The sequence below is a fragment of the Tursiops truncatus genome, chromosome 15 (genome assembly GCF_011762595.2).
Source record: "Tursiops truncatus isolate mTurTru1 chromosome 15, mTurTru1.mat.Y, whole genome shotgun sequence".
Taxonomy (NCBI): Eukaryota; Metazoa; Chordata; class Mammalia; order Artiodactyla; family Delphinidae; genus Tursiops; species Tursiops truncatus.
Window position 1 is genome coordinate 61,057,287 of NC_047048.1, and position 27,584 is coordinate 61,084,870.

The window sequence follows — 27,584 nt, forward strand, 5'->3', positions numbered from 1 at the left end:
CAGGCTGCCTATGTACTCACAGGCTGTTTATTTATCCGAGACTAAGGATGAGAGAGAGAGGATGAAGAGAAAAACCAGATGCCTCAAGGTGGTAGAGCTGATGGGAGAAATGAACAGAAAGGCTCCTCCTCTTTCTCTTGACACAGACCCCAGGGAACTCCAGCTTCAGATGGGGCCTCTGGGGACAGTTTAGGGGCCCCTGGGAGGCCTGGCAGTTGTCAGCTAGGGTCAAGATCCCCAGAGGGGCAGGTCCCGGGCTCGGAATGGCTTCTGCATACACAAAATATCTCTCCACAAAAGGCACTGGTGTGGGTGGGGGGAGCAGCAGGGAGGCTACCACATCACTGGCAGGATCCACTGTGTCCTGAGTCTGGGTCCCAGCCTCTCAGGGGCTGGGTCTCTGCCTCCTTGTTCCTTTCCTCTCCCTTCCCTCAGCCCAGTGGTAAGCAGGCAATCAGCGGAGGGCCAGGTCAGGCCATGTGGTGGACACCCCCTCTTCAGGGCTAATGCATCTGACGACCTCTAGGCTAAGAGCCCCAGACGGGTGACTTTGGCCGAGAGGAAGGAGTGGATGATGAAGACCATTGTTTTGGGGCATGAATGCAGGTCCAGCTGCTGCAGGGTGGACGGAGAGAAGGGTCAGGAGCCCCATCCAGCCTGGGCCCCCGGACAGCATCACCCCCCAGCCCCTCCACTCACAATCTCTCCTTCAGCGCCCCCGAAGTCCAGGAAAAGGAGACTGGCACCATCGTCGGAGGACATCTGCAGCTTCTCAAAGGGTTGTCGGAGCAGCACAACTTGGGCCGCACCTGGCTCAGCCGCCCACAGTGTGAAGCCTTTGTCAATATGCACAGAGAGGCTGCAGGGACGGCCGTTCCATGTGCAGGCTGTGGGGAGGGTGTGGGCATGGGCACAGCGACACCTCAGAGACCGCAAGCCCTACCTCCAATCCCCACTGGCAGCTCCAAAAGCAGAACTTGAATGCCACTGGAGGTGGGAGGCTCACTGTCAATGCCATTTGTACACCCACCCTGTAGAGAGTCACCCACACTCTGAAATACAGAAGGATGAGCAGGCAGAAAACCTATACCCCACTTCCAGTCCCACTGCCAGCAGCCAAGGTGGAAAGGGGGAGTTTCAACTCTGCTTTGGACAGGAGGCCCACTCCCTATAAAGGCATCAGCAGACCCACCAAGCATGGCCTTTGGAGACCTTAGAGGCCTGTAGACTTGCCCAGTTAAATGTGAATTTCAGATAAGCGATGGATCATTTGGACATACTTATACCAAAACATTATTTGCTGTTTCACCTGAAATTCAAATCTAAGTGAGTGTCCTGTATTTTTTCTGGCAACCCTACTCCAAGTGCCATCTCTCATATCCTCACCAGCAGAGTCACAAAGCCGGCACGAGAAAACCCCTGGGAAAAGTCTCACTACCTACCAGGGCACCTGCACATCCAAAACAGAGGGCCCTCAGAGACCCCAAATCCCACTCTCTCTCCCCCTCCTGAAGCACCCTAAAGAAGGAAACTTGAAGGCCCCTGGGGATAAGAGGTTTGTTACCAGAAAGGCACTCCCAGATCCACCCAGCCCACCTGTCGACACCTCCTGCACACCCTCAGCAGCCCGGTGACAGCCATCCACCAGCTGGCGGGTCCAGGCAGCCAGCTCCTGCGGTGACTCCACGCTGAACAGGTGAGTGTCCACACCGTGGCGCGTACCCGTGCGCAGGGCAAAAGAGAGCTCTGCATCGTAGGACAAGGAGCCCTTGGAGGGGCCTGAGTGCACCAGCCTGGGGGCAGGGGGCAGAGGGCTAAGCATGAGGCCTCAGGCAGCAGGGAGGTAGTTCTGGGCCACGAGGGTGGTTACCTGGGAAGGGACCCTGCGACTCCTTTGCCACCTAATGTGGGGACAGGACTTCCAGACAGCCACTGATTGACTCACAGGAGACCATCTCCTGCCACCCTTCCCCTTGCCCCCTCGGCTCCAACCGTTCTGATGTCTTCAGACACGCCAAGCACACTCCTGCCTCAGCATCTCTGCGGTTCCCTCGGCCGAGCACACGCTTCCCTGATTATCTGCATTGCTCACTTCCTTCAGACCTTTGCTCAAGTGCCATCTCCTCTGAGAAGGCTTCCCTGACCTCTCTGTCTAAAGTGGCACCCCTCCCTATCACCCACTAGCCTTACTTTTCTTTATGGTACCAGAAGTTATAATTACTTTTCACTGTTTTGGTTGGCTTTTGTCTTTTTCTCCAGAATATCATCTAGGGTACAAATTTTTGTCTAATTGTTCGCCACTATATTCCCAGCAACTAAAACAATGCCTGACATATAGTAGGTGCTCAGTAAACATTTGTGACCTGAATTAATGAATCACTTAATTAGGCAGGCAATTCATGACCTGCTTATCCCTGGTAGGCAGCAGGCTCCTGACACGTACGCCAGAGCCCAGCCCAGAGTGAGGAGACATGGACAACAAGGGCCGAGACCCCGCAGCTTGACTCTCACTTGCTGTGTAACCTTGGGCAGTTCAATGCCCCTCTCTGGGCAGCAGACCCCAGAGTTCTGTTCCTTAGCCCTCTTTGCTCCTCACTCCACATACTTTCTCTCGTAGCTTCATTCCCCCTTGGAGCTGCTTCTGATACCCAGTCCCCTACTTTGCAGCCCTAAACTACAGACCCACAAGTCTCCAAGTTTCCTACCCAAGCTCCCTACCTGTCCCTTGCACACTCTGGACTCAACTCAGCGTCTTGCTCTGACCTCCTCCCTTTGCACTCCCACCCCCAGTCCCACTGCTCCCCCAGACACAAGCTCCAAACCTCCCATTCATCCATTCATCCGGACACCTCCCTCACCCTCCCCATCTGGTGAGTACTAAGCCTGGTTAATTTTACCACCCATGTGTTTTCCAATGCAAATGCGGCCTTCCTTCTCCATCTGCTGCCTCCACCTACCTCCACCAGCTCTCCTGCATGACTGTTCCCATCCACCCCCACCCCCAGCATATTTTCCAGGTGGCAGCAACATGGATTCTTTTAAAACACAACCCAGGGCTTCCCTGGTGGCGCAGGGGTTGGGAGTCCGCCTGCCGATGCAGGGGACACGGGTTCATGCCCCAGTCCGGGAGGATCCCACGTGCCGCGGAGCGGCTGGGCCCATGAGCCATGGCCGCTGGGCCTGCGCGTCCAGAGCCTGTGCCCCGCAACGGGAGAGACCACAAGGGTGAGAGGCCCGCGTACCGCAGAAAAAAAAAAAAAAACACAACCCAAAGAGCCACCTCACTCCCAGGCTCAAACTCTTCAACTCTGCCCCAGCTCTTAAGATAAGGCTAACATTCCTTAACCAGCCAATAGAGGCTCTGCAAGATCAGGCCCTGCCAACTCCCTGCCTCTCCATTTCCTGCAGAGAGTCTACAAACTGGTTATAGCACACTCACAGCTCCATGAACGTGCGAGAGCCCTTCATGCCTCTGTACCGTTGACTGTGTTGTTCCCTCTGTGTGAGATGCTTTTCCAGCCTTTCTTAAATAGCAAACTTCTACTCATCTGTCAAAGTCCAGCTCAAATGTCACCTTCTGCCCGAAGACTTCCCCCACCAGGCCAGGTAGAGTTAAGTGGTTCCTACAACTCTGCATCCTAAAGTCTGTTCCCGGGTCAGTCTCCCCTGCCAGGCTGGGGACTCCCTGAGGGCGGAGCCTCTGGGGGCTCTCTGTCTCCTGAACCACACAGCACAAGGTTGGGCAGAGTAGGCATCAATGAATGAGTGACTGGTGGGACCTCATATCCTTCTGTTCCAAGCCCCCATTTTACAGACGAGGAAACCAGGGCCCAGACAAGGCAGAGACTCGCTTCAGGCCACCTGGGGAATAACTCAGGGCAGGATAGGGCTGGAATCCCCAGCTTCTGAGGTCCATCTAGAGCATCACTCCCCAAGCTCTGGGTGGGACACACAGTCCTGCCTGTCCGCAGATACCTGGTGGTGATGAGCGGGGCAGTACGGGCCGGCCGGCTCAGGGCCTCACGGGTCTGGGGGAGACAGCAGTAGAGGAGCAGCTCCTTTTCGGTCAGCAGGGCCAAGGTGGGTGCTGTGCCCCCACTGGGCAGCTGCAGGGGACAAGGCAGCAGTGAGGAGGGACGGAGAGGGGAGAGGTCAGAGGGCCAGAGAGGGGTGAGGCAGTGAGGGGCAATGGGATTTGGGTCAGCTCCAGGACAAGGGAAGAGTGGGGAGGATAGGTCCCGGGCCCTGCAGGCACCTGCTCAGTCAGCCAGCCGATCTGCTTGATGTCCTGGCTCCCGGCTGTGCTGGTGGCTGACAGCAGCGCCTGCAGCTCGTCCTTGACCCAGGGCATCAGAGCGTTGACCTGGGCTTGGATGGCAGCTGCCCACGACCTGGCGCTAGCCTCATCCTTAGCCCTCAGGAAGAGGGTGTCCCGGCCATCTGCTGAACAGATCTCCAGATACCTGCAGGCACAAATGAGGTGGAGGGGAGGGCCCGTCCACTGGGCTGCAGGTACCCAACCCTGAAATCTGGGCCAGGAAACCCCATCTACCACAAAACCAGAAGAAACCACAGGGGATGTCCATGACAGAATCAGGAGCGACACTCGCTGCAGGGCTCCAGCCACAGTTGTTGGAGCCTCATGGGGCTTATCTATCTTATCTCAGGATAAGAGACTATCTCACACACACACACATAGGCATATACACACAAACACACACACTCAAACATGTGTGACGGGGGCCAAAATTATCACTGTGCGAGGATTCATGATTTTGCCCTGTCCTCCTGGTTTCTAAGGAGAAGGACTGTCTTGCTGGGCCATCTCCCAGGTTCTCCTTTGTGGTACAGAACCAAAGTAACGCACTGACGGGGTAGGGGTGTGGACACAGCAACTGAAGAGGCTTGGTAGCCTGAGATGGTCTACATAAAAAGAGGTGGGGGGCAGGGAACTTCCCTAGCAGTCTGATGCTTAGGACTCCATGCTTCCAATGCAGGGGGCACGAGTTCGATCCCTGGTTGGGGAACGAAGATCCGTGGTGTGGAAAAAAAAAAAAAAAAAAAGAGCTGGGGAATGGAGAAGGGAAAAGGGCAGGGAGAGAAAAAGCCACACAGGTAAGTGTGGGGGAAAGGTTTCAGGGAGGTACAAGAGGAGTTAGTGACAGGGAGAGGACTTTCAAATGTTCTGTGGGGCATTAAAGATTCACTCCCCTTTGGCTTTTCTGTAAACAGTGAAGTGGGTCAGAAACTGGAGAACGGCTCACACACATCCATTCCAATGCCCTCCGCCTCTGCCTTCCTCCACTACAGAGCTCCCTTGCAGCTAGCCCTGGCCATCGACCCAGTTCTGACCGATGAGAGAGAGAAGGCTCTGGGGAGGGTGTCCCTTCCCAAATGAAAGGTAAAGCCTTCCCAGCTGTGGTAGTTAGTTTCCAAAGGTGACCTCCACCAAATTCATCCCTCCCTATACACACAGTGCACCTCTCTCATCAAGAGGTGAAGCTTCTTTCTCCTCTACTTGGCCTTGTGACTTGGTTTGACAAATAAAATGTGGCAGAAGTGCCATTCGGGCATTCCCAAGCCATCATGAAATCCAACTAGCCCGAGGCCACCCACCTTGAGAAGAACAAGCTAGCCATACAGAAAGGTCATACTGAAAGCGGAATGCTTAGCCAGCCTCCAGCTGTTCCAACCACCCCAGCTGGCACGTGGGTGAAACAGCCATCTTGGACTTCCATGCCCAGCAGATACCACATAGAACAGAACTGGCCGGCTGATCCAGCCCAGATTACAGAATTGTGAAAAATAATAAACTGTTATCTTCTAAGCCACTAAATTTTTGGATGGCTTGTTATGCAGCAATAGAACAAAATACCAGGAGAAAAGTTCCTTTGTCCTTTGCCTTCTTCCTGTCTGGAATATGGACACATGCTTGGAGATGCAGCCACCATCCTGCTTCCAGGAAGAAGAAAATCCACAATAAAGATGGCAGAAGGGGAATTCCCTGGCAGTCCAGTGGTTAGGACTCCGCACTGTCACTGCCAAGGGCACGGGTTCAATCCCTGGTCGGGGAATTAGAATCCCACAAGCCATGTCGTGCGGCCGAAAAAAAAATTAAAAAAATAAAAATAAAAAAAGGAAGCTGGAAGCCTGATGCCTTGAGGGCATTCTTGAGCAGCAACAGCAGCCTAAACAGCTGACCGCTGGACTTCTTTTTAAACATGTGGAAAAATTAACTCTTCACTTATTAAGCCATTTCGTGCTGGGGTTTCTGATACTTGCAGCCCAATGTAATCCTAACACTAAGTAAAAGTTTGAAATATTTTTCATTACATTTTGGTTACCAGATTGTGTTCCTTTGACTGGGATATTGTGCTGATATGGAAACCCAGTTATATTCAAGTTACACATATGTACACAAATCAGGCACATGTACATACATGAGTATACACATACAAATATTAACACAAACACATATGCACAAATCTACACCCCTGCCCGTGCAAATGCTCACATATACCCACAAACGCTTGTATTTAAATGCCATCTACATGTAGACACACATAGAAATATAGGTACACACATGCTTCAGGTGATGTCTGGGATCAGGCTGGGATCCACAATTAACCTAAAGTTCTATGAGTCTCAGGAAGGACTGACACCACCTCACCTTCACCCAACACACAAGGCCCCTTTAGTGGAGCACCTGTAAGTGACCTGTGATTCACTAGTTCTTGCCTCATGGGGGCAGGCTGGGGCAACAAGCAGGGCCAGGAGATACGGATGCTGAACATTAATCAGCCCTTCAGGGCAATGCTGGGCATTGGCCTGGCATTGAACCTCAGCTGTAACTAGGACCCACAGCACAAGCCTTTTATGCCCAAGCCATATACACACCACCCCAATACTGCACACCGCGTTTAATCAACATAGACTGCATTCACCACCGTCATCACTCAAGCACCTGAAGCTTCTGAAGCAGAGAGGGCTACCTGGAAACGAGGCAAGCTCCATTCCTTCCAGGTTGTGTGATCTTGGGCAGGTTACTTTCTCTGTCCTCATCTACAAAATGGGGGTGAAATAATAGGACTTTGCCTGTAGGGTTGCTGTGACAGTTAAGTTGTGCGTGATAAACACTCAGTAATGTTGGCTGGTATCAATCTTATCATCGGTGTTAAAGGCTGCGCAGATGTAAGGGATGGTAACCTTCCACGGCCCTGACACAAACGTTACCAGACATCTCAGAACCTCAGCGGAGTTGGAAGAGACTTGAGGGGATCACTGAGTCCGATATCCTTGTTTCACAAAGGGGAATCTAAAGGTTAGTGAGGAAAAGGGACTAGTTCAAGGAGAACCAAGACTGGAATCCAGGGCTCCTTGGCAGACCAAGTTCCTCCTCAGATGTGAACTGCCCAGAGGGAGAAGAGAGAAGCAAAGCACACTATCATCCCCATAACTTCACCCTTGCATCCATTCAACAAACATTTCTTAAGCACCTACTACGTCTGTGCATCGTGCTTGCCACTTTGCAACACAAGGGAATCTTTCCTTTGGCCCCACTACCTAACACGAGGGCATGTCTGTCTGAGTTGCCCCCTACGCCAGGCTTACCTGGTCTCCGGGTCAGTGGGGGTGCACCTCCTCGAGACATATGCCATCTTCAAGGACATGTGTTTGGCATCATGGAGGTCCCGGGGTGGGAGGCCAGGGGAGGAAGGCTGCCGCTGAAGGGGTGAGGCAGGAGGCGAGTCCCAGCCAACCGAGGTCCCACTGGCAGAGTTCTTGAAATATGGTGAGACCTCTTTCATGTACTTGACTGGTTAGGGGAGAGGTCAGCAGTTACCACTGTGACATGGGCTCCCACGTAGCACACATCACAATTGTCACTAATTCATTAAAAGTTTAATTTATGTCCACTATCACTATCCTCCTCTAGGCTAAAGTCTCGGACAGGGAAGCATAGTAGAAAATTCTGGATGCATGCCACCATCCATTCTCTCACTTTTCCCTTGGTTTATGGACACATGGCCACTTGGAAGAAAGACTACATTTCCCAGCCTCCTTTGCAGCTAGGTGTGGCCACATAACTAAGTTCTAACCACTTAAGTTTAAGTGTTTAGAGCTTCAGGATGGTTGCTTAAAGGGAATGGGCAACAGCTGCAGCAAGGCAGTGAGAGGACACCGGGAGTCAGAAGATGTGACTGCTCTGTCACTGTCCCATTGTTTGCCTCTATCTCTTCAGTCTTCTCATCTGCAAAAAGGAGGGGCTGCATGAGATAGTCCTATGGTGGAGGCTGCTAATTTTCCTCCAAGATAGTGATAAACTTCCATCTTAAGACTTCATTTTCTAGGTTCCCTTGCAGCTATAAGTGCCCATTTGACCAAGTCTGGCCAATAGGATGACAGCAGAAGAGATGCGTGCAGCTACCAAGTTCTGCCCATTAAAGAAAGGGGCACGCCCTGGTCCAGGAAGATCCCACATGCCGCGGAGCAACTAAGCCCGTGTGCCACAACTACTGAGCGCATGTGCTGCAACTACTGAAGCCCACGTGCCTAGAGCTGCAACAAGAGAAGCCACCGCAATGAGAAGCCCATGCACCCCAACGAAGAGTAGCCCCCGCTCGCCACAACTAGAGAAAGCCTGCGCAAAGCAGCAAAGACCCAGTGCAGCCAAAAATAAATAAATAAATAAATAAATAAATAAATAAATAAATAAATAAATTTAAAAGAAAAAAGAAAGGGGCACGACCTTCCTTTCCCTGTCTTTTCCCTTGACAGGTTGAGCTGGCTAGAACACAGGCTGGTGGGGCACCATCTTGACCAGGAGAACATGAGCCACACTCTAAAAGGCTGACTAACAAACAGAAATAAATGGATGCTGAGACGCTGGACTGCCATGTCAGACTTGAACTGTTACATAAGAAAGCAAGGAGCCTCTATTATATTTAAGCCATAGTATTTTATGGGGATCTGGTTACAGCAGCACAACTTGTACCCTAACCAATATGATGTCTAGAGGCCCTCTTAGCTCTGACCAGTCATCACTGAGTGAGTATAGTGGACTCCTTCTAGAATAGCATTGTCCAACAGAGACAATGATTTCTATGATTATGAAAACGTTCTCTGTATACACTGTCCAGCACAGTAGCCACTAGCCGCATGTAGCTATTGAGTACTTGAAATGTGGCTTGTACAAAATTCAGAGGAACTGAACTTTTTATTCAGTTCCTCTGCCCAACTGACCCATAAAGTCATGTTCTGATATGTGATCCTGCTCTCCTGGCTATGTTAGCTGGACCAGGGGTCAACCCCTTACCCACACTAGGCTACCCAAATTGAGACTGTTGAGAGATCCTACACTAATGTCTTGAACACACTTGAAAGCTATAGGGGCAACCACCTTCTGCAGTGAGGACAGAGAAGAGGAGAGAGCTAATTTGTAGGGAGAGAAAATCAGTGGAGATGCATGTTGAGAGACAGAGGGAAAGCCCTGCCAGGCATCTGCTAATGTTCTGGTTTCTGATACTCCTCATTTAGAAAGTCAGACTGCCATTCCAACAGGAGTTATGATATTTGCAACCAAAAGAGTCTTGACTGGGGCCTGGATTCAATGCCTTTTGACAAAAGGAAGATGTCAGTAACAAAGGGCAGCTAGAAGTGAAAGGCAACATGAGGACAGGGTTGATCTGAGAAGAGCTTGGTGGGAGAAGAGTTTCAGAGACAAGTCAGTTTTCTTGAGCACCTAATATGTGCCAGGTGTTGGACTGGCTCTAGGTAGGACTGGGATGGTAAACATGTGACACTTGAGCTACCACTTGTTTATCCCTTGCTCAAGGAAGCCATCACAAATCAATCATAGTGTTCTATGGCAGCCATAACCAATCAATTAAAGCTAACTGATAATAAAACATTTTGGCATTCTTATTCTATCAATTAGTTGAGTTTGGCTGCAAATAATAGAATATATGATAACAGTGCCTTAAGCAATAAAGATATTTATGATTTCATGTAACAAGAAGTCTAGAGGAAGGCAATTTCAGGATTGGTTCAGTGGCTCAATGACATTGGATCCTAGATAGGCCTCTCTGCCATTGGATCTCTGCCATTCTCTGGCCTTCCCCTCATGACCACAGGATGGTTGCAACAGGCTCAAGCTAATCATTCCTTACATAACAAAACCCAAAGCAAGAAGGGAGGAGGCAGGCAGAAAAAGGGCTGTCTCCTCACATCTCCCTCTTATCAGAGAGGTAAATATTTCCATGAAGCCTTATATCTCATTGGCCTGACTGGGCTGCATGCCAACTTCTAGCAAATCATTAGTAAGAGTGAATAGTCATGATTAATTTAGACCAATCACAATTCAGCCTCTAGGGCTGAGCATATTCCCACCCAATTAAATCAGGCTCTGGTAACATGGAAGAAGGGGAAATGGTTGGAAGACAGACAACCAGTAGTGTCTGCCACATCTGTCCCAGCATCTGGACTGTTCCCAATTCTGATGAGCAGCAGTCTCCTATTTCTAAAATGAGCTGCTAGAAGGACAGTGTGTACATCAAAGTGGTTAAAAGTCTTGCCCGAGCACTGGTCTCTCTTCTCCCAGCCAGGCTGTCCCCTCTGCTGCCCTACTGAATAGTACCTATGCCTGCTAGCCCTTGGGCAGCCTCTCTTCCTCTCCTCTCAGCCACCTCTACTCCCATGGCCATCTGGCTTGCTAGTCATCTGATGTCTGCAGTCAAGGCCCAGTCAGTATGCTCTGCCTGTGAGCGGACAGACCAGGAAGGGGTGGGGAAGCAGTTCTTGGCCCAGCTCCCTGGAAGAACCACATAAGAAGCTATTTCTGTTGCAGGAGACTGGCCCTGAGGCTCAGATAGGATCCAAGGCAAACAGGGGTGAAAGTGAGAGGGAGTTACAAGCCCTATTGGGGTTGGAAGAGAAGTTATATTGAAAACAAGAGCAGATTTTTTTGAGAGAACAAAGTCTAGGTCTGAAGATTGGGAACTAAGACTAAAAATGACTCATCCTCACCATTACAGCAATGACTTACCCCAGGATTATGTCTCAAGGGGTGATAGAGGTGGGACACATCACAGCCTACCTGACAGCCAAACCATTCCCCTACTTTTTTTTCTCCTTGCTAACAGAACCCAGAGCCCAAAAGGCTGGGCTTCTCCCCAGCCCAGGGGGAAAATCTTGACTGGTCAAAGCAAATCATGATCATTCCATCCCTCTTGCTTGTGATTAGCTTAGAATGGGGCAGATGATACAATTCTGTCCAATGAGCTGTGAGGGAAAATATACTCCCTTCCCTTCCTCTTTAGCCTTTAGAAGTTGCGGGGAGGGGGGAGTTGGTCCTAAACCGATGATAGTCACTTTGACCCCAGGATTGGGGTCCACACACTGAGGATGGTGAATCCTTAAATTAATCCACCCTGGAGCCATGCTGACTTTATGTATTCTGGAAGAAAACGTATTTTCTTCAATGTTTAAACCTCTTTGAATTGGGTTCCTGTTACTTGCAGACAAAAGCATCCTAACTAATACAGCATCCACCCATTCCCCCCACTCCGACTCAGGCTGCAACTGATATATCTCCCTACTATAATTAACTACGTCCCTCCCCTACTCAAAGCCATGCTCTGGCTCCCTGCACTCTTCACCCAACTGCAAGGCTCTCCAGGACCTGAGCCCTGCCTACCTTGCTGACTTTACCTCCTGCCACATCCCCAATCTCGCTCTCTAATCCAATTATACTAACCTCCTCAGAGCTCTCAGAAGCTGTAGGAGCTTCCAAATGCCTCTAAAAATGCAGTTCTCCCTGCACAGAATGCCCTTAGTACATGGTTTGGAGACAGGCACTCTAGGATTTGAATTCCAGCTCTGTCTAGCTATGTGATCATGGACGAGGTAATTCACCTCTCTGGCCCTCAATCTGCATAATGATGTCTACCTCAGAGAGACGTTATAATTAAATAAGATGATATAAAACATATGACACAGGTTCCGCCCACACTTAGAACTCTGCTGTGATTTTGTGTGTTGGGGCTGTCTCTCGCACCAAACTGGGAGCTCCTAGGAGACAGAAACCAGGCTTGATTCAAACCCAGAGTCAGTGCTCTGTGAATGGAGAAATGAACGCCAGGGCAGGACAGGTTCGTTCAGCAGGCGGGAGAAGGTGCCACAGCCCAGAAGGTCCTGGCTCAGCTCAGACATCGCCTCTCTAGGAAACCTTCCCAGATACCCGCTCTGGAACCTCCACGCCCACCACCTCTGCAGTCCCCTAGACCCCACTTCCCTATGTGTCCATGTGGGAGTCCGTGTTCTCCTCCAGGCTGGGAGCACTGTGAAGGCAGGGACCCTGACTGACTCGTCTCTGTACCCCCCAGAATCCAGCAGGGATCTCCGATGCTACGTGCTCAGCAAATGAATATTTGTCACCTTTGAAGCGAGAGAAACTACCAGAGGCCCTGCTCACCCAGGCCATCCCAGAAGTGGGTCCTCCTTCTCCTCTCCCACAGGAACATGCTATAGATGGACAGCATACCAGCTGGTGTCTGAAACACGGCTTGCACTTCACCAACCAATCAGCCTGTCCCAGAGTGGGGGTGGGGTGCTGGGGCCCCCAGAGTGTGGCCATAAATAGCCCAGCTCTGAGGCCTCCTCCCTGCTCTGATTTCTGCCTGAGTCACCCAGCCAGGCAGGGCGGGGCTGCCCAAAGGCAGTGTCCTAGAGAGCTGAGGGCAGGACCATGACCCTGTGGCCAGCATTCTTGAGACCCCCAAGGATAGACCCAACTGGTGTCCACACCCTCCCCAGCCAAACCTCTAGCCCAGGAGCCTGGTAAAGCAGATACGTGCGCCCTTCCTCCTCAGGAAAGTTGAAACAGACACAGGACACCCTGCCCCTTCCAGAGGCCCCGACTGCCAGCTCTGCCAAGGAGAGAAGCCAGCCCTGACCCCAAGGAGCCAGGAATAGATTCCACTAGAAATGCAAGGAACAGAGGCAAGGCAGGACCATTTGCCTGGCCCAGGACAATTGGGAGGGAACATATGTGTTGCAGAGAGAAGGGGATACATCTGTTCTGGCTCAACACAGTATCCCCAGTACTTATCCCAGTGCTCAATAAATGTTTATGACTGAACGTTTTGGCTTTGAGTCTTGGCTAAAGCCTGTCCCCTAAGCTCAAGCTGTTCCTTGTCTGTTCAGTGGGTGCTCATTTACTTGCCCCTGCCTGAAATTACATGATCTATCCATTTGCTTACTAGTCTACAGCCTCTCTCCTCTAACCAAAATGTCAGTTCCATAAAGGCAGGGACATGTTTCCTTGCTTTTTAGGATATCCCCAGCATCAAGAATAGTACCTGACATATACCTGGTAATCAGTAAATAAGAAATGTGTTAAATAAATGAATATTGACAAGCCTGGGGCTTCTCAGGATGGAGACAACATTGAATTGGGCTCTAGAGTGAGGCAGGCTTGGGTTTAACTTCCTTGCTCTGTGACCCTGGACAAGTGACTTGACTTCTGTGAGCCTCTACATCTTCATCTTTATAATGGGAGTAAAATATATCTATCTCCTAACATACTGAGATTCAATGCTTGTAAAGCACTTTGTCCTGCCTGGCAGAGAATAGGTCTTCAATAAATAGCAGTGTGGTTATTATTTCTGCTACTATTCTTAGTATGACAGTATAAGGGGATGAGCACAGGATGTCATGACAGACAGACAGACAAAGACTTCAATCCAGGCCCTGACGCTTACTCTCCGGCCTTGGCAAGTCCCACAGTCTCTCTGAGCCTCAGTTTGCTTGCCTATATAATTGGCACTGATATGCCAGCTTTCTGAGTAAGGCATTGTGAGGATTCAAGTCCAAGTTTCCCACCTGCCCACCCAGGATGCTGAGGAGAGGACTTGGCATTCCAACGGGCTCTGGATGATCTTTGAGGTCCTGCTGGTCCAGCAAGGCTGGACTATACATAGTTCCCAGCCACTGGGAGGCCTTGCAGCAGAGCTGCCTGGATTGCCACACTCTGGGGCATAAAATCTGACCTTCCACACCCTTGTACAGTATAGGGGGCACCATCTATCAAGATCCTAAAGGCACATGAACACTTTGAACATGCAATACCCTTTGCAGGAATCCCCTTCAGATAAACGTTCACAGGTGCATAGAGGGGTCATGGCATCATTGTCTATGGCACAAGAGGCTAGGAGCAACTTGAATCCCATGAATAGGGGTTGCTAAATACAAGAAGTGAGCTCGGGACTTCCCTGGTCCAGTGGTTGAAAATCCGCCTTCCATGCAGGGCACGCGGGTTCGATCCCTGCTGGGGGAACTAAGGTCCCACATGCCATGGGGAAACTAGGCCCACACGCCATCTCACAACTAGAGAGAAGCCCGTGAGCTGCAACAAAAGATCCTGCATGCCAACGAAGATCCTGCGTGCTGCAACTAAGACCCAATACAGCCAAATAAATTATTTTTATTTTTAAAAGTTGAGTTCCTGGCAGACCACTCAGTCCTGTTCACAGCTACATCCCCAGTGCCTTACATCGAGTCTTGGCATAGAGCAAGGGCTCAATAAATATTTGTGAGATGAATGTCTGAATCCCAATAATGGGATATTATGCAACCATTTAAGAGAATGAAGACTTGCCTGGTGGCACAGTGGTTAAGTAAGAATCCGCCTGCCAATGCATGGGACACGTGTTCGAGCCCTGGTCCGGGAAGATCCCATATGCCACAGAGCAACTAAGTCTCTGCACCACAACTACTGAGCCTGCACTCTAGAGCCCACGAGCCACAACTACTGAGCCTGCGTGCTGCAATTACTGAAGCCCAAGCACCTAGACCCCGTGCTCCGCAACAAGAGAAGCCACCACAATGAGAAGCCCGCGTACTGCAACGAAGAGTAGCCCCCACTAGCCGCAACTAGAGAAAGTCCACACGCAGCAACAAAGACCCAAACACAGCCAAAAATAAATAAATAAATCTATTTTTAAAAATAATAATAATAGGGCTTCCCTGGTGGCGCAGTGGTTGGGAGTCCGCCTGCCGATGCAGGGGACGTGGGTTCGTGCCCCGGTCCGGGAGGATCCCACGTGCCGCGGAGCGGCTGGGCCCGTGAGCCATGGCCGCTGGGCCTGCGCGTCCGGAGCCTGTGCTCCGCAACGGGAGAGGCCACAACAGTGAGAAGCCCACGTACCGCAAAAAAAATAATAATAATAATAATAATAAAGAGAATGAAACAGAGCTACATGGCTGAGTTGGAAAGAGGTCCTCAACTTGCTCAATGATAAAAACAAATATGGAAACCTTTCTCTGGAAGTGTGTGAAAATATTAGCCATGGGTATGAGAAGATAATTGCTTTACACTCTCCTGTTTGTTTTTTTTTTAATTAAGGATATATTACTTTTCACATTTTTTTTAAACTCTGTTTTTCAAAAATATACCATCAGGGTCTGGGGAAGGGGCGGCAGGTGCCATGTTGGGCCACAAAGGTGGCAAGAAGTCCCTGAAGGCAATTCAAGCAGAAACAGAAGAAGGAGCAGAAAAAACTTGAGGAGCTAAAAGCGAAGCCCCGGGGAAAGGCCCCTGACCACGGGTGGAATTAAGAAATCTGGTAGGGACTTGCCTGGTGGTCAGTGATAAAGACTCCGCCTTACAATGCAGAGGACACGGGTTCAATCCCTGGTCAGGGAACTAAGATCCCACATGCCGCAGGGCAACTAAGCCCGTGCATCACAACTACTGAGCTTGCACAGAGAGCTGCAAACTACAGAGCCCACACGCCCTGGAGCCTGCGCACCACAACTAGAGAGAAGCCTGCGTGCCACAACAAAAGATCCCACATGCCTCAACGAAGATCCCGCATGCCGCACCTAAGACCCGATGCAGCCAAAAATAAAATTAAATAAATAAAAAAGTAATAAATAAATCTGCAAAAAAAGGAAATCTGGCAAAAAGTAATCTGCTCCTTGTGTCTGAGGCAATGATGATCATTAATTCCATTCCTGTTTAAACATCTGGATTCTCTGCCATAACATCTGTTGCCACCTATAGCTAGAATGAAGTGTTGTCTTGGAACATACTGTACATTTAAGAATAAACTTTTGTTAAAAACAAATAAAAGGGCTTCCCTGGTGGCGCAGTGGTTGAGAGTCCGCCTGCTGATTCAGGGGACGCGGGTTCGTGCCCCAGTCCGGGAGGATCCCACATGCCACAGAGCAGCTGGGCCCATGAGCCATGGCCGCTGAGCCTGCGCGTCCGGAGCCTGTGCTCCACAACGGGAGAGGCCACAACAGTGAGAGGCCCGCGTACCGCAAAAAAAAAAAAAAAAAAAGAGCAGGGGACACGGGTTCGAACCCTGGTCGGGGAAGATCCCACATGCCGCGGACCAACTAAGCCCCTGCGCCACAACTACTGAAGCCTGCGTGCCTGGAGCCCGTGCTCCACAACAAGAGAAACCACCGCAATGAGAAACCCGTGCACTGCAATGAAGAGCAGCCCCCACTCGTCGCAACTAGAGAAAGCCCGCATGCAACAAGGAAGACCCAACGCAGCCAAAAAATGAATTAATAATTACTTTTTTTAAAAAAATTTAAGAATATGGGTTTTGACATCTGACAGATCTGACCTCAAATTCCATCTCTGCCCCTGTGTGACCTCGGGCAAAAGCTTCACCTCTCTGAGTTTCAGTGTTCTCATCTGTAGAATGGAATGAATAAGGTACCTTGAATCATAAGGGTGGTTTTGAGGATGCAACGAGAAAGCATATGGAAGGCACCTAGCACAGTATCCAGCACACTGTAGGTGCTCATTAAACAGCAGACATACCATCACTATCATTAACATTCTTATCATTATAATTTCCACCACCACCACCAGCAGCCAAGCTCACATAGCTAATCAAGGCCAAAACCTGCCTCCAGAGCTCCACAAGCATTTTAATCAAAGATCCAGGGAACAGGCCAGAACTGAATTAAGCCAAGTTTTGTCTGTGGGGAATCACATGGCCCCAAGCCGTATGGGTGTGCAGCCAAATTAATGTTTTCTTGAGAACAATGATTAGAACAACAGGTCTTTGCAGCCATGGGAGGACTGGACGGGGGCTCCATTCATGCCTCTGTTCCCAGAACACAGGTCCCTCAGGCACCTCTCAGGCACAGCATCACTCGGCTAAGCTGCATGGAGTGGCCTCAAATTAGCTGCATCCATTAATAACATCCCACTTTTGACAGGGGTGATGTATTGAGCCAAATCTCAGGCAGGACACTTGGCAGTGTCCATCTCCCAGGCGATGAGCTGGCAGGGGCCTGGCCTTGGAGTTCTGAGGACTCACAGTGGAAACTCTCAGGGATCAGTCAAGCCCAGCTTGAGCCTTAAGCCCCATCTTAAACATTTAGGAAAGTGAACTGCAATTGAGGAGGTTAAAGGCAAAGTAGAAACGGTCAGGGATGTCCCCTAGGTGATCATTCCCCCCAAACTCACCAACATCTAATGTGTGCTGGGCTTGGTGCCAGGCTTGGGGCTCTGAGGCAAACTACACATGACTCCTGCCTGCAGAGACCTTCAGGTTTACTGGAGAAAACAAAAATGCTGCTGCTGATGTGATGACGACAAAGGTTGACGTTTATCAAACGTTTACTGTGTGGAATTGTGCCATAAACCTCAAATGCATTGTCTCATCCTTATAAATAGCAAATAAAATAAATGAGTGCCTACTTATGCACACTGGTCCCAGCATGTTACATGCATTATTTTTTTATGTTGCAAACAACTATGAGAGGTAGGTATTATCCAAGGCAGAGTCAATAGTGGCCTCTGCAATCAGACAGACCTAGTTTTGAATTCTGAGTCAGCCAATTTATTAGTTGTATGTCTTGAAGAAAGTTATTTATTCTCAACAAATCTTGGTGACTTTGTCTGTAAAGCAGGGATTATAGCAATTCCTACTACTCTCTGTGTCTTTTATGTACATGCTACTCTATGCCTGTATCTTTTTTTTTTTAATAAATTTATTTTTTGGCTGCGTTGGGTCTTCGTTGCTGTGCATGGGCTTTCTCTAGTTGCGTTGCTGTGCGTGGGCTTCTCATTGCGGTGGCTTCTCCTGTTGTGGAGCACCGGCTCCAGGCGTGCGGGCTCAGTAGTTGTGGCTCACGGGCTTAGTTGCTCCGTGGCATGTGGGATCTTCCCAGACCAGGGCTCGAACCTGTGTCCCCTGCACTGGCATGCAGATTCTTAACCACTGCACCACCAGGGAAGTCCCATGCCTGTATCTTTTAAAAGCCTGATCTTTGTGTGGGGTGAACCTTCTCTACTTTGTACAAAGTACTAAAATTGGCTTTATTCATTTTTGTCCTTTAGTATTATTTTTTAATGCATCAGAGGCTCCCTGTTACCTGTGTCTTGTCAGCCTCACTGCAGGTGGAGGGAGGGGAGGCATTTGGCTGTCCCTCCCTTTTCCCCCAGGCCTGGTCTCCAAGGGCCCAGGCTGGCCCTGCTTCCAGATCCTTGCACACAATGGGCCTCTCTAAGCAGCAGACAGAGGCGTGTTGGCTGTCAGCTTGGGTCCAGACTCTGGTCACAAATACATCGCTATAGCTGAGAATAGGCTCAAGACACTTGTGCAAACTCCTGCCCTCAGAGAGGAAAAGGTCTAGAAGGCAGGCTGGGGTTGCTGATACCCAGCTGAGCCCCTGACTTAGGCCAGGGAAGTAGGGTTCTGGCTGGCAACTGCAGTTTGCTAGTGACATCTTTTCTTCTAGGATGTTCTCAGGAAGCTCTGTACCCAACAAGCCCCAGACCTCAGGAAAGATGCCCAGCTGCCCTGCCAAGTTCACATCCAAAGGACAGGCCATGGGCCCTTGGAGGTGGTCTTAGAAGTGGGATGAGGGCAGGGAAGTTCTGAACAATGTGACCAGTGATTGGGTGCTTGGGAGGATCCTAAGCCCAGAGAGGCTTCCAGGAGCTCTGGCTCCAGACTGGGGCAGCTGCCCAGTCTCCACAAACTCCCCCAAATCTCGAGGACCAGTCACAACCCAGCATCCTAGATCCCTCATGTCTTCCAGGCTTTTCAGATCACCTGTGCGATTCAAAGAGTCTTGACGCCAGTGCTCACCCGCACTGGGTGGAATTACCTCCTTCTACAAGCCTGCTGGAGAGCAGCTCAGACAGAGACTTCAACTAAGAAAAAGCTGGGAAAAAACTAACATGAAGGCTACAACCTCGAGACTCCTCTTTTTATTCAAACCTGCTTAGGTCAAACCACCACCATCTCCCTCCTGCTCGTGGCCCCAGCCTCTTTGTTGCCATTCTGCATCTACTGTTGCCTCCCTCCAAACCAGGTTGATGCTGTAAAGCCCAGAGCTGACCATGTGAGCCTCTGCTGAAAACCCTTTAACCGCTCTGTTTCCCTCCAAATTCCTTTAGTCTGGCACTCAAGGCCCTGCAGAATCTGTCAGTCTGAATAGCCCTCTCTTTCTCCACTCACACCTAGGCTCAGATAAAGCTGAATTACTTCCCAGGAAACTCCGCAGGTAAGTCAAGTCATTTCACCCCTTCGTGGTTTTGCTCACACAGCTCCCCTTCCCAGAATGCCCTTTCGCCACCCCATACCCACATCTGCTTATTGTTCATAAAGTGCCAGCATCCCCTCCTCCAGGAAGTCTTTCCTGACCACCGGCCTCCTCCAATCCCTGCGCAGACCCCATCTCAGCACCTGTGACAGGATGGTGATCTGGTAGGTTTGCTCAGCTATCTGCCCCACGAGACTGAGAGTCCCCTTGAAACCACTGAGTAGAGCAGTACAAAGGGAGGAGGAGAGAAAGAGAAAGCAGGAGAGGGCTGTCATCCAAAAGGGAGGAAAAATACCAGAAGATTATAAACAACTTTATGCTGAGAAATTTGACAATTTAGATGAAATGGACAAATTCCTTGCAAGACATAAACTACCAAGAAAAGAAAAAAAACAGATCATCTAAATTGCCTTATTAAAGACATTAAAATCGGGAATTCCCTGGCGGTCCAGTGGTTAGGACTCCGCACTTTCACTGCAGGGGTCCAGGGTTCGATCCCTGGTAGGGGAACTAAGATCCCACATGCTGCGCAGTGTGGCAAAACAAACAAACAAACAAAAAAAACCTTTCTATAAAGGTAGCTTCCCTGGAGAATGCTACCAAACATTTAAGGAGGAAATAATACCAATTCTATATAAATGCTATGGGACAGGAGGGGAGTCACTAACATTTATAGAGTGCCTACCTTGTGCCAAATCCTATGCTGGGCAAGAGGCAGGCCAGGCTCCATCCAGCAGCCTGGGGCAGCGTTTGCCAAGGAAAGCTCTTGCCCTATGAAAAGTCTTAGAGAACATAAGTGCTGGAAACCCTCAGTCCTGGGATGTTACACATGGTATTTCTCTTCCCTACTCTATGTGCAGCAGACATTGCTAATCAATTCCAGCTCCTTTCTGCTGAGCCCAGATAAGACCTCCCAATCTTTCCAAATATGGAACTCTCAGCAGCCACCAAGGAAGCTAACACTCGAAAGCTGTTGGTCATCTCTGATCTAGCTTAACCCCAACAGATATGAAAACTGAGCCCCAGAGAAGACGAGGGTCTTGCCTAAGGCCAGATTAATTACAGAGCAGACAGGATTTTAGACGCTGATTTTTAAATAGTTTGTGTGGAGAAGACAGTGTTCATATTTTGTCTCCCCCACTCACTGGTGGGCTCCTTCAGGAAGGGCCGGGTCTGCTTTAGCTTCTGACCCAATGCTCTGCAAATCAGGTACATAGTAGGTCTCTGGAAATGCTTCTTGGCTTTAGTGAGGAAGGAATGGAGTAAATGAGGTAGAAGGCTTGGGTATTAGCCCCGAAACCAGGAGACGCTTCAAACGTCTAACACTCAGAGATGCTACCCTCTCAGAATGATCCACACTGAGAAGGCAGATAGAGACATTCTTTACCTAAAGATGAGGAGGTGAAGGGGACCTTGGCGTGGATCAGAAATGTGTCTACAGTAGAAATTTTACCATCCATGGACTAAACTTTCAAACAGCAGAGACTAAAAGAGCTTTTCAAGTCAACCAAAATATGACACTTCGATGAATTTCAACTGTTTAAACTGCATTACTGGCTATAAATATCAGAGTGATGAGGCATATGGGAGGGAAAGTCTCCTATATCCATATCATTAATGTGTGATCTTGTTATTTAATTTTGCTGTTAAAATATGATTGATATACTTAAGCTTTTAGGGACCAATACTGCAGAGTCAGCTTTCAGTATATATTTTTAAAATGCAACAGTAGCATTTAAATAGACACACAGTACATTTAAATAGATAATAAAATATAAAATAAAACAAAACAATAGAGAATTTAGGTCAAGAATGCCAAAGATCACCCAGGGATCCAGAGCCTGTTTGTCTCTGTGGCCTCTTGGAGACCTCTTTGGGGACACAAAGGCAACCTATCAGGATCTGAGCCTGGGGCTCAGCTCTGCAGCTTCACTGGCCATGGCATTCTCCATCAGCCCCCGCCACCTCCGTGTGCCTGTTCTGGGCCAGGAGCCAAAGACACATTCTTCAGGCCCCCATGGCTTCCGGAACTGAGAGAGTGGAGTTTTTTTGGGGGTTTGGTTTTTGGGTTTTTTTAACATCTTTATTGGAGCATAATTGCTTTACAATGTTGTGTTACTTTCTGCTGTATAACAGTGAATCAGCTATATGTATACATATATCCCCATATCCCCTCCCTCTTGCATCTCCCTCCTACCCTCCCTATCCCACAGAGTGGAGTTTGATGAAAGGGCTGAGCAGAGCAGAAACCTCCTGACAGAGCTGGCAAAAGGCAGAAGTTGGGACCACCCCAGCAAGAGACTGTAACAACCTATGGGAAACTGAGTCCCGGAGAAAGCCAAGGTCTCATCTAAGACCCACAGTGACGGGATAGTGGAGGGGAGCCACCAAGTCCCCCCCGCCCAAAAATAATACTCCTCTCTGAGCCTAGCTGGAAGTATTTGATGTCCTGCTACATAAAGGCCAAGTCCCCTCCCAAAGCAAGATGGGTCTCAGGGTTTTAGGAGAACTCAGAGTTGAGAGCTCCCCTGGCTCCTCAGGAAAGAATCTTAGCCGCCCCTTTGCCAGTCCCCGCCCTTCTCTTCCCCTGAGTCACTCACTGGGTGGCAGATCCTGCCTGCCATGGACCTTTTGTCCTCCTTCCACAACCCAGTAAGGCAGAAGTTACATCCCTGCCCTACAGATGAGGAAAGTAAGGCTCAGGGGAATGAGGTGACTCGTCCAAGGCCACAGAGCTAGGGAGTGGGAGAGAGGAAATGAAAGCCAGGTCAGCCTGGCTCTGGGCCACCGCCCTTGCTGTCTCAAGGGGGATCCCCAAGTTCTGTTTCTGTTTTCAACCCTGCCCACCTCCCAGCCCACACTGCATGAGGCCTGGGGAAGGTAGGGAAGAACTGAACACCCCTGGGGTCCCCAATGCTTACCCTCAAGCACCACTTCTTTGCCTGTCTTCTTTAGGACTTGCACCGCCTCATCATGGGTGGCAGAGGAAAGGTCTTCCCCATTCACAGACAGGATGGCATCCCCTACAAAGAGGGCCTCCGTCTGGTCGGCTGCCAGGCCCTTGAAGATCTTGGAAATGAGAATAGGCATCTTGTTCTCTCGGCCCCCTGCACAAGCACGGAAAGAGGAAGAAACTGAGGCAGACACTCCAACACTTGCGAGTCACATCGAGGCAAAATTATTTCTGAAGGTCTCTCACCGTGTCCAAACCAGTGCTGGGAAATGGGGAGTGGAGAGTAAAGAGAATCTCAGAAAAGAGCCTTAGAAGTTAGGACACTAATAACACTTGCAAGTCATTTTCTAGATTTATAATGTTATAATGTATCTTTTGGTTAAATGCTTTGGGTGTTCACCAGTGTTTGAGTAACTTACAAGGTCCTTCAGAAACTTTTTTCTTATTTTATTTTGGATTTTAAGCAATTTTCCCATAATGGGGGAACCCACTGATAGCTTCTAATCAAGAATAAAGACAGAGGGCTTCCTTGGTGGTGCAGTGGTTGACAGTCCACCTGCCGAGGCAGGGGACACGGGTTCGTGCCCCGTCCGGGAAGATCCCACATGCCACGGAGCGACTGGGCCCGTGAGCCATGGCCGCTGAGCCTGCGTGTCCGGAGCCTGTGCTCCGCAATGGGAGAGGCCACAACAGTGAGAGGCCCGCATACCGCAAAAAAAAAAAAAAAAAAAAAGAATAAAGATAGAAGTCAGCTATTGCTATGGCCACGAAGGATCTCTTTAGCAATCAGAAAGCTTTACAACCTAGGATCCAGGCTAGAAACCAAGGCCTTAGAGTCTAGAGATTTCAAAAGCCTATCTGGGGACTTCCCTGGTGGTGCAGTGGTTAAGAATCTGCCTGCCAATGCAGGGGACATGAGTTTGAGCCCTGGTCCGGGAAGATCCCACATGCCGCAGAGTAACTAAGCCCGCGTGTCACAACTACTGAGCCTGCAAGCCACAACTACTGAGCCCACGCGCCACAACTACTGAAGCCTGAACGCCTAGAGCCCATGCTCCGCAACAAGAGAAGCCACGGCAATGAGAAGCCCACGCACCACAACAAAGAGTAGCCCCTGCTCACCACAACTAGAGGAAGCCCGCGCACAGCAACAAAGACCCAACGCAGCCAAAAAAAAAACCTAATACATTTTACCACATTGCTTTATTTCTAAATTCTTGAATGTCCTTTTAAAATCAGAAACAGTAATAACACCATGCTAAATGCTTTCAATCTTGTCTCGTTGCATCTCCACAACACCCCAGTCACACAGGCATGCTCAGATTCCTACTGGGAAAATTGAAGTGTAGAGAGAAGCCCCTTGCCCAAGGTCACCCAGCTGGTTAGCAGCAAAGCCAGTATTTGAACCTAGGTCCCCTGGCTCCAGAACCAACACTCTTAACTCTATGGTAGACTACAAGTCAGGCCCTCAGGTATCATACTAGTGCTCCATCCTCAAAGATGAGGAACAAGTGGCCCAGGTCATAATTCCAATGTCACCCAACAAACTGGTGGCAGAAGTAGGACTGGAATGCCTCTCCAGACCCCCACACAGGCCCAACAGTTTGTTCATTGCACCACACAGAGCGTGAGACCTAGGAAAGGAAGGAGTTTCTATTTATATCTATCTGCCCTCTTCTGCCTGAAATTAGGGACTTCAGTTCAGTTTGAATCCATGATTATTCTTGGATGCCTGGGCTGGGCTGGACCCTAAAGGAAAGGTCAACGTTGCAACAGGAGCCCAGTCTCCATACATGAAGAACTGAATGGAGCTGGTATTCCCCTGACACCTCCAAAAAGTACCCCTACTCCCACCTGGAAGTATGACGCTAGGAGGTAACTTTATGTGACCTTGGAAAGTCCCCCTCCTCTCCAAGACTCAGTTTGTCCATCTGCAAAATGGAACTCTGTGTGAACTCTAAGTTCCTTCCTGTTTTAACACATTGAGTGTACAATTTCTGGATTGATCTGTTGCCCTATCCCATGCCGGAGTTTGAAGGCAAAACTGGTGCCCACTCCCTGGCTTTCCCATTTTCCCCTTTTAGATCCCTTTGGTTGGCTGCATGGAAGTTTGCCCTTCCATGGGGAAGAACCGACTCCTCTGGACACTCTCTAGGGGCCTCATAACTGAGGTTCAAATCCCAGCTCTGTCGCTCACTGACTGTGTGACCCTGGGAAAACCATTTTACTTTTCTGAGTCTCAGTTTCTTCACCTACTAAATGAGGATTATGCTTCCTACCTTTTAGTACTTGTTGCCAGGATGAAGTGGATCATGAGCCTAGAGTACTGGGCACAGCACTTGGCACACAGTGGTAGCCAAGTCACCACCATCCCCACCCCTTCAGGAAGGAATGGTGAACCCAACAGCTGGGGTGTGCAGTTTTTTTAGCACGAGGTTAGCTACTTTGGGAGTCTCTCGTGACCTCTAGTCTTCCTCTCATCTAACAGCCATAATTCTCCAGGCACCTACTATGTGCTGGCAGGGTGAGTACTTTGGACTCCTGTTTTCATAGAAACATCCCAATTCTACCATTACCCTCATTATATAGTTGAGGAAACTGAGGTCCGGAGATGGGAAATGACTTGTCTAAGTTCACACAGCTGATTCTGGACTTCAGTCTGGGTTGCCCCCTAAAGAAAGCTGTCAGTACTGGGGGCTGAGAGCCCACCTCAATCCTGTGGAAGGTGGAAATGGTCAGATCAGGAAACTCAAACCCAGCTGTTAGGGCTCTTCACCTAGGTCCACAGCCTTTCTAGGTCCTCAGATTTCTAGGTCCTTTCTGGCCCCCTGTCTGTGAGCCCAGCCCAGCTGGCGCCTCCAGCTAGTCTCCAATCTCCCCACCAGCCATGCTTCCTACTCCAGGCCTTACTCCTCCCTCCCACCTCGGTTGTGTCTTGAAGACTTCCCCCTCCCTGCCCTAGTAGCACCCCAGGCCTCAGTCTCCTTTCTCCATCCTTTGCTCTCCTGGGGTCCCTGTTGTTCTTGATCGCCATGCAACCCTAGACTAGGCAACCAGTCTCAGATCTCTTTGCCTCCACACAGAACTCCCCACTCACACGTGTCCTTGGTGAGTCCCCAACGCCCTCCACACCTGTGCCTTCTGACTGAGACCTCAAAGCCCTCTCCGACCTTGGTGCTCCTGGTGCCCTCGGTTCCCTCTGTCCTCTCAGACGCCCTTACCCCCCAGACAGAAGCCATCCAACTCCATGTCCTCAATACGCTGCCAGCCCCCGCGACCTCTGCGCCCTCGGCGGTCCCACAGACACCACGACCCGTGCGCTCGGTGGCCCCGCGCCCACCTTTAATGCTGATACCCAGCCCGCCGGCGTCGGCCTTGCGCACCGTCACGCGGCGCCGCTGGAGCAGCAGCGCCTCCGGCAGCGGCGGGGACTTGGCGCCCGGTTCGGCGGCGCCGTTCAGCTGCGCGGGCTCCGGCTCCCGCTGGGCACCGGGCTCCGGGCCGGGCTCGCCATCGGCGGGGCTCACGGTCAGCGCGTCCTCCTCTAGACTGAGCAGCACCCGCTGCCACCGGTCGCCTCCAGCCCCCGAGCCCGCCCCGGCGCGCAGTTCCAGCAGCCCGGTGCGCGGGGCACGCCTGCCTGACGCCATCTTCGCCTCCGAGCCCCCGGGCCGCCGCGCTCGCCCTGCCCCGCAGTGCCCGGCCCGCTCCAACCCAGCGCCTAGGGCGGAGGGCGGGCGGGGCCCGGCTGGGCCAGCCGCCACCCTACCACTGGCCTCCGGGGGTGGAGCCTAGAGGGGCGGGGCTATATGTGGGTGTGGCTAACGGTTAGTGGCGTGGCCACAGTCAAGCTAGAGGGGGCAGGGGTGGGGTCCAAGAGCCGAAGGATATGCTGTGGGACTACATGGGGGTGGGGTCATAAGGGTGTCCGGGCGGTGCCACGAGTTAAAGCAACCAGCGGATGAAGTGGGATGGAGAGGGCCATTAGGGGGCGGAACTTCGTGTCAGCGGCTGGACCCTAAGACCCTGTGGAGGAGACTGCACCCGGCATGGCCGTGGAGGGCCGGCGCCGTAGCTCGCCCACTTGGGAGCACAAGAAAAAGAGACAGAACCGTGGATCCTGGTGCGAGGCTTTGGGCGTTGGGGTGGGCTGCACATGGCGGAGCGCTGGACTCCAGGGACAGGGCTTGAGTTTAAGAGGTAGACACGAGCTGCGAGGGACTTCGCAGGCAGGTTGCTAGTGGAGGAGATTTGAGGGAGCTGGTTTCCCACTGTGGGGCTGGAGCTTTGGTCTGTGGGCGTGGCTTAGTGTGGGGCCTGGTGTCTAACGCTGCCAGGCTCCGCCCTCTGGGATGAACGCGTTGCTGGCTGTTTAGGGCTTGGGTAAGGGGTGAACACTGTCCCCACTTCGAAGTTGGAAGGGAGTTTAAGAGATTAAGCCCCTGTTCTGTTCACAGTCGAATACGGAAAAGCCTGAAGTACCACACTGGCCAGAGAAGAACCCACAACTCCTGGTGTGAGAGAAGAAAGCTAGACGGTGGGGCTCTGGGTCTGGGCCTCTGGAGACCTGGTTTACGAACCCTGCTCAGACACTGTGTGAGCTCCACATCGACCCTGGTCCCGGCACTTCAGTTCTCTAGGCCTCAATTTCCTCATCTGTGAGATGGAGGTCCTAATAACCCCTACCTCACAGGGACTGTGTCAGGATTAAATCAATGGGGAAATATACTGTACTCTGTGAATCTTATGCAATCAATATAATCACTTTTATTGAATGCTTACTATTGGCCAGGCTTAGATCTAAGCATTTTCATGTGTTTTCTCAACTTTACAGTAGCTTCGTGGAGTAGCTACCGTTAAGAACACTCCCATTATACAGAAGGGAAAATTACAATTTAGAAGATCTAATTGGCCCGGGTCACACATCTGTGAGAAGGGCAGAGCTGGGATTCAAACCTAGGCTTGTTTGACACTGGTGCCTGGGCACTGACCCACTCTGCTAGACAGCTGCCAAACACACAAGCGAGGTGTGATCATTACCAGAAAAATCCCA

At 50.5% G+C, this 27,584-nt stretch overlaps 1 protein-coding gene across 1 annotated transcript; it reads right to left on the reverse strand.

The window, feature by feature from the left end:
* On the reverse strand, nucleotides 1-26,316 carry SNTA1 (syntrophin alpha 1). Its single transcript, XM_033840102.2, has 8 exons — nucleotides 25,872-26,316; nucleotides 22,500-22,685; nucleotides 7,612-7,816; nucleotides 4,256-4,463; nucleotides 3,976-4,106; nucleotides 1,597-1,793; nucleotides 700-887; nucleotides 1-615 (listed from the first exon to the last, which is right to left on the reverse strand). Exons 1-8 carry the CDS (start codon nucleotides 26,179-26,181, stop codon nucleotides 523-525), a joined length of 1,518 nt encoding a protein of 505 aa, XP_033695993.1. The 5' UTR covers nucleotides 26,182-26,316; the 3' UTR covers nucleotides 1-522.
* Nucleotides 26,317-27,584: the final 1,268 nt, after the last annotated feature.